Source organism: Xenopus tropicalis, chromosome 3 (assembly GCF_000004195.4).
Source record: "Xenopus tropicalis strain Nigerian chromosome 3, UCB_Xtro_10.0, whole genome shotgun sequence".
In the NCBI taxonomy this organism is placed as follows: Eukaryota; Metazoa; Chordata; class Amphibia; order Anura; family Pipidae; genus Xenopus; species Xenopus tropicalis.
In genome coordinates this window covers 56,352,067-56,364,681 of record NC_030679.2, presented here as the reverse complement: position 1 = coordinate 56,364,681, position 12,615 = coordinate 56,352,067, and the positions used below count along the sequence as shown (strand labels likewise).

The window sequence follows — 12,615 nt, the reverse complement described above, 5'->3', positions numbered from 1 at the left end:
GCTGTCACGAAAAAATCGGATTGGTTTTTCCACCGTTTACAATTGATCAATACGAAAAAATTGCGACGGCGTCAAAATAGTTGCGCAAAATACGATAAAGTCGTGACAAATACGAAAAAGCTGCGACGGCGACGAAAAGACGGCAAAATTTTAATTTCCAATCCGAATTTTTCCCTTTCGGGATTCGGATTCGTGGATTAGTAAATCTCCCCCTAGGAGTAAATTACAATCGATGCAGCACTAGGTGCAAGATTAAGCACAGAAGTGCATGCATTAAAACACTATTCAAAACAACTGTTTACTTTGTGCCCATCTATGCTAACACCATGTACTAGTTCGCAAATTGCGTCTACTTTTGCACTTGAAGCGCCACAAATGGCAGAATGGGGACTTCCCATCATCATGATAAAGTGGATGCTGTTTGTGGCTGCTATATTTATGCACTAGTACAACTCCCTAACCAAGATATGTTTCCTGTGGCAGGAAAAAGATATGTTCCTCTAAAATATTTTGCAGTGTTACTACACTTGTCTAATCTGCAGATGGCTGAGATGCCAAAAATATAGAAATAAACATTTATCTTCAGATAAATACTAATTTATCAGGGGGGTAGCATAGTGCCAAATACAAGTGTGCAGTGTCATATTCTTTGCACACAATACATCTGCCCCCATAAGTTGTCTTGGATGCAACATTTGGTTTTGAGAACTGCTTGTGCCTGGCAACAGTGCATGCAAGAGGGTCATGGCATCTCCTTGCAAGTCTCCTTCCTTACTCATAACCTAAAGAAATATTGTATGAAAACTGGCTAACACATATGAATGGCGTGTGGAGCACTCTCCCTGTACCACTAGCATAATGCAACATTTTTCATAAAAAATGAGTTGTGTGATATTTTATGCCCTAAAAACACAGGTATGGGATCTGTTATTTGGAAACCTGTTATCCAGAAAGCTCTGAATTATGGGAGGGCCATCTGCCATAAAAATTAATTCCTTTTTCTCTGTAATAATAATAAACAGTACCTTGTACTTGATCCCAAGTAAGATATAATTTGGAGGCATAACAACCCTATTAGGTTTATTTAATGGTTAAATGATTTTTCAGTAGACTTTAGGTTTGGAGATCAAAATTACAGAAAGACCCCTTATCCAGAAAACCCCAGCATTCTGAATAATTTTCCCAAACCTGTACCATTATCTGTATGAATGTTTAAAAGACGTTTTGGCATATACTGTTATTAACAGAGAATCTTATTAGTAAGTGTGTATAGTTAACATTATGTACCACCATACTGCTTGTACTGCTGTTATCCAAATGAGTACAAGTCTAAACTACTATGACAAAGGGAGAACGTTTGCTTGGTTTGGCAAGGAAATATGTTTTGAACAAAGCACAGTTATGTACTGTAAAATTATCTATATTCTTGTAGAATCCATCCAATCCCTTAAAAACATCCTGTTGAGCTTCCTAACCTGATAGGTTGGTTTTGGTGGTAAAGCTGTGCAGTTTGCCTGAAAAAAATAAAAGAAGAAATGGTTAAGAAGCATATTCTGTTCTACAGTAGTGAGACATATTTACTTGCTATTTCTCTATATAACTCTACCTTCTCTCCATAATCTTTACATGGGGTTAAGGGAGATGTACATGTAGCATTAGTAGTGCACCATAGGCACCCACTCTGTATGCACTCCATGCATCTGTAAGGCAAGAAATAATTTCTTATAAATTACCAAGTATGTATTATTAAGCATATACATTCAATCATAAGAAACATATCTAAAATGAAGGAAGGGGGACTTACACCCTAGAGCAGGGGCCCCCAACCTTTCTTACTCATGAGCCACAGTCAATTGTAAAAAGACTTGGAGAACAACACAAGCATTCGGTGTCGGACTGGCCCACCAGGATACCAGGAAAACTCCCGGTGGGCCCAGGGGTGAGTGGGCCCTCCTGCTCCTAACCATTTGGCCTGTTTCATGGTCATTCCCTATTTCTAAATGGGAACAAAGGAGAAATAGAGGGAAGAACAGATGCTAGCACACACTCCCCTTTTAGTGCCAAAACTTCAAATTAAAGCCTCAGAAACAATGTTTAGGGCAGAGACCTCCTTCTTACTGTGTCTATTGGCCTAGGAACACTACTGCTCCTTCCATATGGCACATAATCACTGTTCATTTCTGCTTATGCTTATAATACTTGTCCTCCTTGTGTGTACTTTTTTACACTATAAAATTGTACAGCACTGTGTATTCCAATAGCACTTTCTAAATAAAGTTAAACATACATATAATTTATTGAAATGAAAATAACTGCATATTATCAGTAGGGACTAAATTAACAGTATGAAGGGTTAGTTCAGTATAAACACTCACCCATTTAGAGGTTTACTGTAGGAAATGAAAGCCTTTTGTATCATACAGAAGATCAGACACTGAGGTCATTCTGTTCCTATCTATAGATAAATGTAAATTACCTAATTTTGTGTCTAGCAACATTTTGGCTTCTTAGTACCACTGTTATAAATGTCATATTTCCTTACATCCGCATTTCTCAGTGTATGTTATTTTTCCTCCATTGCACCCTTATAAAATGACACACAGTACTTTATATGGCAATATGACGAAAATAGTTTACCTGTTCTGCAGCTGCCGACACTTTTTAAACTGGAAGACATCTGAAACTGATCTTTTTCCGTTTGTCAATTCAATTCCTAGTTGGTCTGAAAGCAAACATTTTGAACAGGCTAGAAATCATTTTATAACTGTGCTTTTAGGTGAAGATTCTTATTGAAGTTTGAGAAATTTAATGCAAGGTGTAACACATGTAAAACCATTTTGTGTACTTGTGCATCCCATACATGACATTGTAGATAAATGCAGTTACATCTTTAATGGCGAGGCATCCTTTTTGAACCAGTGACTGCTAATTGAGATGACCCATTCTAACCACCCATTCTACTTGGTCCAGACCGGTAAAAACAAACTGCTGGTAGGTGCCCAATGTAAGTAAATTAGCCCAAGATTAGAGTGTGCAGGTACAATGCATGGGAACTGGAAACCAAAATAAACTCAGTTGTTTTACTGCTAAAGGAGCAACCTGCCGTATAATAGAACACTGTCTGTTTAAGGTCTATAAGTATTATACAGGTATGGGACTTGTTATCCAGTATGTTCAGGACCTGGGGTTTTCTGGATAAGGGAATCTTTTCATAATTTGGATCAATATACCTTAAGTTCCCTAAAAAAATATTTAGACACCAAATAAACCTAATAGAATTGTTTTCCCTCCAATAAGGATTAATTATATTTTAGTTGGGATCAAGTTCAAGGGACTGTTCTATTATTACACAGAAAAGGGTTTAAAAAATATAATGATTCAAGTAAAATTGAGCCTATGGGAGATGGCCTTCTGTAATTCAGAGCTTTCTGGATAATGGGTTTCCAGATATCAGATCCCATACCTGTATAAACTATTTCATTTGTGATTTTTGTATGGTCATTTGCTTTAAAGGGGGACCTGTCACCCTAAGAAAAAACTCCAAATTCTTTTCTATCATATTAGTTGAGCAAAATAAACTTCATTTACACTATACAGATAGTATAAATCTTGTTGCCTTCAGTCTTGGAACTATTCAGTCACAGCAAGCAGGCAGCTGCCATTTTGTGGACACTGTTAGTAAGGCAAGCTTTGCATCACACCAAAATCTTGTAGGAGGACCCAATGCCCATACCCATGCACTGGCTACATAATTAGGTGATGGGGAGGGAGGGGAAAAGTGTGAAGTGCAGTGACATCTAGGAAGTGCTGAATGGAAAGCTAAAGGTATTGTCTGGCGGGGCAGGCAATATATGATTGACAGCTGGGATTTTTAAATGCCTTTATAATGGGTATGGATGTGTTATTTAAAAAAAGGAATTTGGGTTTCATGTTTAACTTGAAAAGGACTTTTATTATTCAGCTTTTTATGTCTGGGTGACAGTTCTGCTTTAAGTGTGAGGAGGCTTTGGCAGTTATTTTTGGCTTGGGCACTTAAGGAACTTCTCTTTATGTGTGCACTTTTCTCAGAAACATGCCCATAGACTGCTCAATTTCCTTAAAACAGTGAATGGGGCATTTCCGTTGTTGGTTTCAGCTTTAGCCTTTCTTTCTTTACTTTTTTAACTACACTTTCTTTCTTTGCTTTTAAATAAGATAACTTTTTATGTTTTTATGTATTATATATATATTTAAGGCTATTTATTAGTCGTTGGTCTCTATGGATGATACACAAACTAGTTACACTTGTAATTATTTATACATGCAATTTAAGGTTTTTAGTTATATTATATACTATATACAGGCCTGCCCCCATTAGGCATAAAGTAAAGGTTAGGTAAGGCTATTGGTGAAATGTAGTAAACAGCATTAAATATGCGCAAAGCAAACAATTCCTCAGCACAAACATTTTTTTCTTTAGGTGTTATTAATATACATTTTGCAAACACAGAGACTCAACTGCCAATAGGAATGTGCAAAATGGATACTGTGGTGCAGTAGCCTTAATTAATTATAAAAGTGCCAAGTGCAACACACTGTGCTGTGTTAATGTTGTAAAACTTGTTTAGAAAAGGGCCATGTGCTGAGGAGCCTTCAGGAAAGTTAAACCAAGGATGATGACAAAATTAACACAGCACAGTGTGATTTACTTGGCACATTTTTATAATTAATATATTTGTCACAATTTCGCCACTTCAGACGCACTTGACTGTAGGCGTGGCTGTCTAGAGGGTCCCCTGCTCAGTCTCACACACTAGCCCTGGAGGCAAGGGGAAACCACAGGATAAACCTCCAATCGAAATTGGTCCTCCAAAGTAAATCCAAGTGAAGTCAGAAGAGCTGACTATTTATCCCAGTTTGCAGGGGGACCAGATAACTTGACACTCCCCCCTCCCTCAGTAATGCAAGGGGTGTCACCATTAGCAGGACACAGTGTGAGTTTTATGGCCCCCTGAGTGTATGGACTGGATCAATGATAAAAATGTCCATAACTTCTTGTTGGAACATAATAGAAAGATGAAATTAAATTCATCAGTTCTAAATGATCCCACCGGTCCCGTACAGACTAAACATCACTACTGTTTGACCTGCCCCTGCCCAGATATTCCTACTGACAGACAGAGTGCCCAAAGCTAGTCATGTTTGGACCCGTATGACAGGGCATATTAAATGAAACATATACTCAGGTTTTGGTACCTCTAGTATAAATGGTATGGGTTTTGGGACAATAGATGTGCGTGAGTTTGGGTTATGGTGTGACCTCCACATCACCTAATGCTTGGTCCCAATGTGAAGTCACCCCCACATGGGCTTTCACTCCCCCACATGGCAGGGCTCTTATCAGCCAGGGATTAGAGCTGGGCATTCCAGGTTGTGAGGCCTTTACACATGGCTGGTTCCAGACCCTAGTGAACCAGCCATCTGTTTTCTGGCATATTGGGGAAGATTTTTAGAATACCATGGCTTGCTTGATTAACCCTTACAGGCCTGTATCATGACAATAATGTTATTATAACATTACTGCACCTATCTGTATCTATTTTGCACTTCCCTGCAGAGGTTTATTTTGTATTGGAGAGTCCAGCAGAGTGGACTAGTGAAGGGCAGCTGCAATCAAGAACACCTAATATCAATTTAAGAGCCCAAAGTATGCCCGCTGAATGTACTTTGCTTGCACTGAGAAGATGTCACGCATTTTTTTGCTTGCACCAGTGTCCAGTTTATGTAATTAAAAGTCTTATTGAAAAAGCAGTAATTTTGTGACACAAAATATTAAGCTACCTAAATAATTGCATTGCTCAATTAAAATTTGCCATGTAATAAACTGTCCTGCATTTCACTGCAAAGGAGAACAGGACAAAATGCTGTCCATTCTTCCTTATGTGCCTGTACTGACACAAGCGCGTGTAAGCGCTGAACGCAGGTGGAACACATCATGTTGCGAATCTTGATGTAGGTTTTTTTTATCTGTTTCTTGTTCAACTGAGTAGTTGAAAGCATCTATCTGTATTTTTGTTTGAATATCAGAGGAACTGGAATGTCTCTGCAGGAACTAGGTGTATTATGGCACGAGGCACATTACCAGTCTTTGCAACTTCTTAAAGCACAGAGTATGAGAAATATTCTTTATGGTTCATTTAGCTTCCTTTAAAGTATGAATTCTAAGGCTAACCACATATGACTACTGTAGATGAACATATGTTTTGTACAATAACTGTAGTTCTGATGGTAGGTTTCCTAAATTTAATGTGGATGCTTTGGAACACTAAATAGGTCAGGGTCTCTACAGAGACAAGTCATTAAGACATGTACAATTTGATAGCTGGTATACAGGCACCAAACTAGCTAATCACATGTATACAACTAGAGTATAACAATACTGGTTAAGAAGTCAAGCTTGAGTGTAACAACTGGTTTTCTAGAAGACATAATGAGCATTGCCTTATTGCTATGATGAGAGGAAGTGGCCAGTTTGCTCCTTGTGCCAAAACTCTTGATTTGTTACATCCATCCTTCTTCATATTTCGTATAGCACTCCAAAACATTTTCAGTAAATTAAGGGTTATTTGCTTGGACTTCATTGTTTTGAAAGTAACACAATAGCATTATGTGCTGAAGCACATTCTACTCTTGCACAATCCTGGGACCACAGGAAAACTACTTGTCTGCTGTTTGGACCCATCCTGCAGTCACAATGCCTTACCCATACTTCCTGTTAACCAATCTATTTTGTTGTCCTCAAGGTAAGACAAACACAAATTTACACACCATTCACTTTTAAATAAAACCAAATTTTTGTGCCACATTAAGCATATGGCGTATATTTTCGGGATGCCGAAAATCGCTTGCCGAGCTTATGGCGTATATTTTCGGCAAGCCGAAAATCACTTGCCGAAATTACCGCCATACGCTCCTACCTGTGCCTGAATGAAATACTCTCGGGTGCAGGCACATGTAGCCAATATCCGCCGAAGATACGAAGTCTTGCGTTTTTCATTCATTCAGTTGCAGGCACAGGTAGGATCGTTTGGCAGTATTTTCAGTAAGCGATTTTCGGCTTGCCATAAATATACACCATACGCTTAGGGGCTGATTTACTAACCCACGAATCCGACCCGAATTGGAAAAGTTCCGACTTGAAAACGAACATTTTGCGACTTTTTCGTATGTTTTGCGATTTTTTCGGATTCTTTACGAATTTTTCGTTACCAATACGATTTTTGCGTAAAAACGCGAGTTTTTTGTATCCCTTACAAAAGTTGCGTAAAAAGTTGCGCATTTTTCGTAGCGTTAAAACTTACGCGAAAAGTTGCGCATTTTTCGCGTAAGTTTTAACGCTACGAAAAATGCGCAACTTTTTACGCAACTTTCGTAATGGATACGAAAACTCGCGTTTTTACGCAAAAATCGTATTGGTAACGAAAAATTCGTAAAGAATCCGAAAAAATCGCAAAACATACGAAAAAATCGCAAAATACCGATCATTACGAAAAAAACGCAATCGGACTCCATTCGACCCGTTCGTGGGTAAGTAAATCAGCCCCTTAGTGTGGCATCAGCCTTACTGTTGTTGTGGGGGGAAAAAAAAATCTATAATTGCCATTTTCATGGCAAAATCTCTGCTGATAAACACTGATTTTTATCATATAATAACAACACAAATAATAAGCAATAAGCAAGTTTTAAGAGAGTCACATACCATTGTCAGACAATCCCGTGGTGGAGACCAGACAGGAACATTTCATGGAGTTTTTCTCTGCCACACCATTACAAAGTGTCTTATTTGTACCCACATTTTGCACTGTACATTGCCACGTGGTATTTTTAGCATTGCTTGACTTAGCTGTTATTCGAAGCTATAAAAATATATGATAAAAGGTAAACATTTTCAATAAACTAGAAATGTTTGGACATCAAAAGATTCAGATCTGCAACATTAAGCTCACCACAGAAAAAAAATCACCCACTGTCTATTTCATCCCTATTAGATTTTTTGAAGTGTATTTATCAAATGGTGAACTAACTTTCACCACCTGATAAATACACTTCTAGAAATGCCATAGGAATAAACAGAAAGTGGGTGAAGTTTTCTCTGGTAAGCTCTAACATGCCCCTAATTGAATGGTTTGGTGTTGTTGCTAAATAGAGAACCAAAACTGGTATTAAAGGAACTGAGTATATTTACTACAGCAGAACCAATTTAATCTTGAATCTATGCAGTGATCCCCAACCAGTGGTTTGTGAGCAACATGTTGCTCACCACCCCCTTTGATGTTACTCCCAGTGGTCTCAAAGTAGGTGCCCATTTTTACATTTCTGGCTTGGAGGCAAGGTTTGGAAGCACAGAGACACAGTTCTACTTCAAACAGAGCCTCCTGCAGGCCAGCAGTCCACATGGGGCTACCAAATAGCCAATCACAGCCCTTAGTTGGCATTTCCAAAGAACTTTTTTTCATGCTTGTAAGGCTCACCAACACTTTTTACATCTGAGTGTGGCTCACGAGTAAAAAACACTGGGGATCCCTGATAAATGCAATGAATGTTTTTTACCTGTTTGTCCTTTATAGGTACAACAAGAAAATCCAAATAATTCCCTCCTTCCTCTGACATGCCATTCCAGTTACCTGGAACATCTGAAGGTATACATTCTGCATTTAGTGTACACCTGAAATGAAATATCAAAATATGTTTAGTACCTTTTTTTATCTTCATTTTTAAACAAGAATATATAGCTAAAATGGCAGAACTTATCTTGATTAGTTTTAATTATATTGAAACATATTGATGTCTTGTTAGATTCTTGATAGATTCACGGGAGGAGGGGGTTATTCTTCCCCTTTACAGAGTGCTGGTAAGGCCCCATCTAGAATATGCTGTTCAGTTTTGGTCTCCAGTGCTCAAACGGGACATTATTGAGTTAGAGAGGGTCCAGAGAAGGGCAACTAAGCTGGTAAAGGGTATGGAAAGTCTCAGTTATGAAGAAAGACTGGCCAAGTTGGCTGTTTACACTGGAGAAGAGGCGCTTAAGAGGTGACATGATAACTATGTATAAATATATAAAGGGATCATATAATAACCTTTCTAATGTTTTATTTACCAGTAGGTCCTTCCAACGGACACGAGGGCACCCACTCCGTTTAGAAGAAGGGAGGTTCCATTTAAACATTCGGAAAGGATTTTTTACAGTGAGAGCTGTGAAGTTGTGGAATTCCCTCCCCGAATCAGTCGTGCTGGCTGATACATTATATAACTTTAAGAAGGGGCTGGATGGATTCTTAGCAAGTGAGGGAATACAGGGTTATGGGAGATAGCTCTTAGTACTAGTTGATCCAGGGACTGGTCCGATTGCCATCTTGGAGTCAGGAAGGAATTTTTTCCCCTCTGCGGCAAATTAGAGAGGCTTCAGATGGGGTTTTTTGCCTTCCTCTGGATCAACTAGTAGTTAGGCAGGTTATATATAGGCATTATGGTTGAACTTGATGGACGTATGTCTTTTTTCAACCCAACTTACTGTGTTACTGTGTTACTGTGTTACTGTGTTACTGTGTTGTTATGTTACCATGTTACATGCTGTTCAGGTATAGGACCCCTTATCCGAAAACGCATTAACCAGCAAGCTCCAAATTAAAAATGATTCCCTTTTTCTCTATAACAATAAAACAGTACCTTGTACTTAATCCCAACCAAGATATAATTAACCCTTATTGAAGACAAAACAATCGTACTGGGTTTATTTAATGTGTATACGATTTTTAGTAGACTTAAGGTGTGGAGATCTAAATTAAGGAAAGACCCCCTTACCCAGAAAACCCCAGGTCCCGAGCATTCTGAATAATAGGACCCATACCTGTACAAGGCATTCTTTTTAATTATTTGAACTAGAGTAATGCCTATTGCTTAAGAACACATAGGTATGATATGAATGTGAAGAAAGAATTTTAATCTTGTGTTTATTTTACAGCAATTTGATTGACGCATGTTATTCTTTTATTCATATATTTTTCTACTTTATTAGAGAAATCTTAATTTTAATTATGTTACAGCTCTACTTCACTGATCAAAACTACAGGCATCATTTACAGCTGGGAAGGCAATGTGCAAAGTGCAAAAAATGGGGCAGTGCTGTATTCATGAAAGGCTGGAGTGGGGATGAATGTAAGCATCCCATAACATACATGGGCAGATTTAAGCTGCCGATTCAAGTCCTTCAGACCGATTTGGCAGCTTATCAGCCCGTTAGCGATGTGCGGGTCAAGATTCTCTCGACTCGCACCTGACCCTAACCCGCCCACTCCCAACCCGAACCCTACCTGACCCGGCTTCCTTCCTCTATTTATAGACCCATGCCTGACCCGCTGGGGCTTCCAGGTACGCGCCTATTAATAGAGAAGCTGGAAGAGAGCTGCCGGCAGTGTAAGGTTGTGGGCAGGGAGGGCAAGCAGAAGAGCTCAGCCTGAACCTGCCCGCAACCTTTGGGTGATGTGCGGAGGTTGGGCTGGCCCGCACATCAGTACTGCCCATGTATGGGGCCCTCTGACGGCCTACCCAGGGGTGGGCCAAGCCGACCGGGCACCCTAGGCAACCTGGTCGGACACCTCGCCCCTGCACCTTCCTCATCCCCCGCCCTGCTTTGGCACGCATGCGCAGTCGCAGGGGGGGGCAGGGTTTGTGATGCAATTCGATGGATCATTGCCCCCGTAAGGACAAGCGGCGGGGGCAATGACTAAAGAGAGCGCACTAGGGGTAGGTAGGAGAGGCTCCTGCCTGGCGCCCCCCAATCGTTGCGCCCTAGGCAGCTGCCTCTTTTGCCTACCCCTAGTTCCGGCCCTGGGCCTATCCAACCAATATCTGGACTATAATTGTCCAGTTATTCATCAGGCAGGTTTGATTTTTCTGTCAGATTGTGGACCTAGGGCCAAACAATTGCATTAGCACAATATGGCCCGCCCAAGGTAGCAAGATAAAGATACAGTATTTGAAAAAAATCCAAATGATACAATAACTGAACACACCTTGTTTGAGAATGACACCATCCACAGTAGGGATCCTTTGCTGATAAACACTCCTTATATGTTTTGAAACTTTCACAGTTAGCAACTTTAATCCGTTTTATCTGTGTACAGAAAGTGACTGTTATTGGACTATGTAAACTAGTTACCAGTAGCGCAGTGACATTTTGGGTAGATTTATTGCCTGTGGTAACCCAGATTTAAATGTAGGCAACAGATCTACCAGCCTTAGGGCATTTGTCATACAGACAAAGTGTGTTCTGCTGTCCACACTATTTTCAACGAGCAAAATGCTCACAATTCTCCCTGAATAGCATTTCCCTACTCTGTACTTAATCTATTCCCCCTAAATTAACTCAAATAAGATAACTAGGCCCAAAGTGACACAGAAACTGTAAGAGGCAGTTCATGTATACTAATTAAAAAAAAAGACTTTTTGTACTTTGTGTTATAAGTTTAGCGAGTTAGAGTAGTTTTTATGCACTTGTATGGACAGATATAGTACAGCTGAAATACTATGCACGACTCTGCTGATGTTGCATGTAACTAATATAATTTGCAGAACACAAGCATGTGCATTTCTGTTTCAAAATGAGTAAAAAAAAAAAGGTACAATTCTTGCAACAGACTCTTAAATAGGGTGTAACTACAGTTGAAATGCACATGAACTTTGTGTTATAAGTTTAGCGAGTTAGAGTAGTTTTTATGCACTTGTATGGACAGATATAGTACAGCTGAAATACTATGCACGACTCTGGTGATGTTGCATGTAACTAATATAATTTGCAGAACACAAGCATGTGCATTTCTGTTTCAAAATGAGTAAAAAAAAAAGGTACAATTCTTGCAACAGACTCTTAAATAGGGTGTAGCTACAGTTGAAATGCACATGAACACTGATAGCTATGGGGCATGCACAGGAACAATAATTTAAATTTTATAACCAGAAATAAAAAATCACAGTGGGAAGGAACAATACACAATTTGGCCACAAAATGAGTATCGAGGGCCAGAATTTTTCTGGCCTACATGTTGGAGTGCTGATGGAAGCCAGTTTTGACCACTCCCCTTTTCAAACCACACCCACTTCAAACCCCACCCATGTTAGCACAAGAGCTTTTAAGACCATCCCCAAATTAAAACCCAAATGGTTGGTGCTCACTGCAGGGATATCACCCATCACTCATGTGTGAAAGAAGTTTATTGCCATATTAAGCCACACCCCTACATCCATATGCTTCCTCCCCCGTGGATAGCACAGTAGCATAGGGCAGGCAGAGTATGACACACACAGGCGGCATAGGGCAGGCAGATTATGGCACACAGGCATGGTGGGGCAGGCAGAGTAGAGAAGGAGACAGGGAAACCTATCATGACTATGCAAGAACCTGACCATGACCACTCCAAGATGAGCAGTTTGTACTGCAGTACATACAGTAACAACACTAGCACTGCTCCTACAGTCTGTTTGAGGTGTAAATAAGTGAACAATGTGGGCACCTACAGTCTGAGTTGTAAATAATGCAAGGTGTGAACAATACAGGGGCTTAAAGGTGTGAATAATACA

At 39.7% G+C, this 12,615-nt stretch overlaps 1 protein-coding gene across 3 annotated transcripts in view; it reads right to left on the bottom strand.

Moving 5' to 3' along the window:
* The window catches only part of plxnc1 (plexin C1), a 74,617-nt gene that overhangs the window by 44,528 nt on the left and 17,474 nt on the right, over window positions 1-12,615 (bottom strand). For all 3 annotated transcript variants that reach the window (XM_031898910.1, XM_031898911.1, XM_031898912.1), the window contains 6 exons: window positions 11,052-11,152; window positions 8,590-8,704; window positions 7,739-7,895; window positions 2,638-2,722; window positions 1,607-1,700; window positions 1,476-1,514 (listed from right to left, as the gene is read on the bottom strand). In XM_031898910.1, the coding sequence (XP_031754770.1) occupies window positions 1,476-1,514; window positions 1,607-1,700; window positions 2,638-2,722; window positions 7,739-7,895; window positions 8,590-8,704; window positions 11,052-11,152 (591 nt within the window). The remainder of the gene's footprint in view (window positions 1-1,475; window positions 1,515-1,606; window positions 1,701-2,637; window positions 2,723-7,738; window positions 7,896-8,589; window positions 8,705-11,051; window positions 11,153-12,615) is intronic.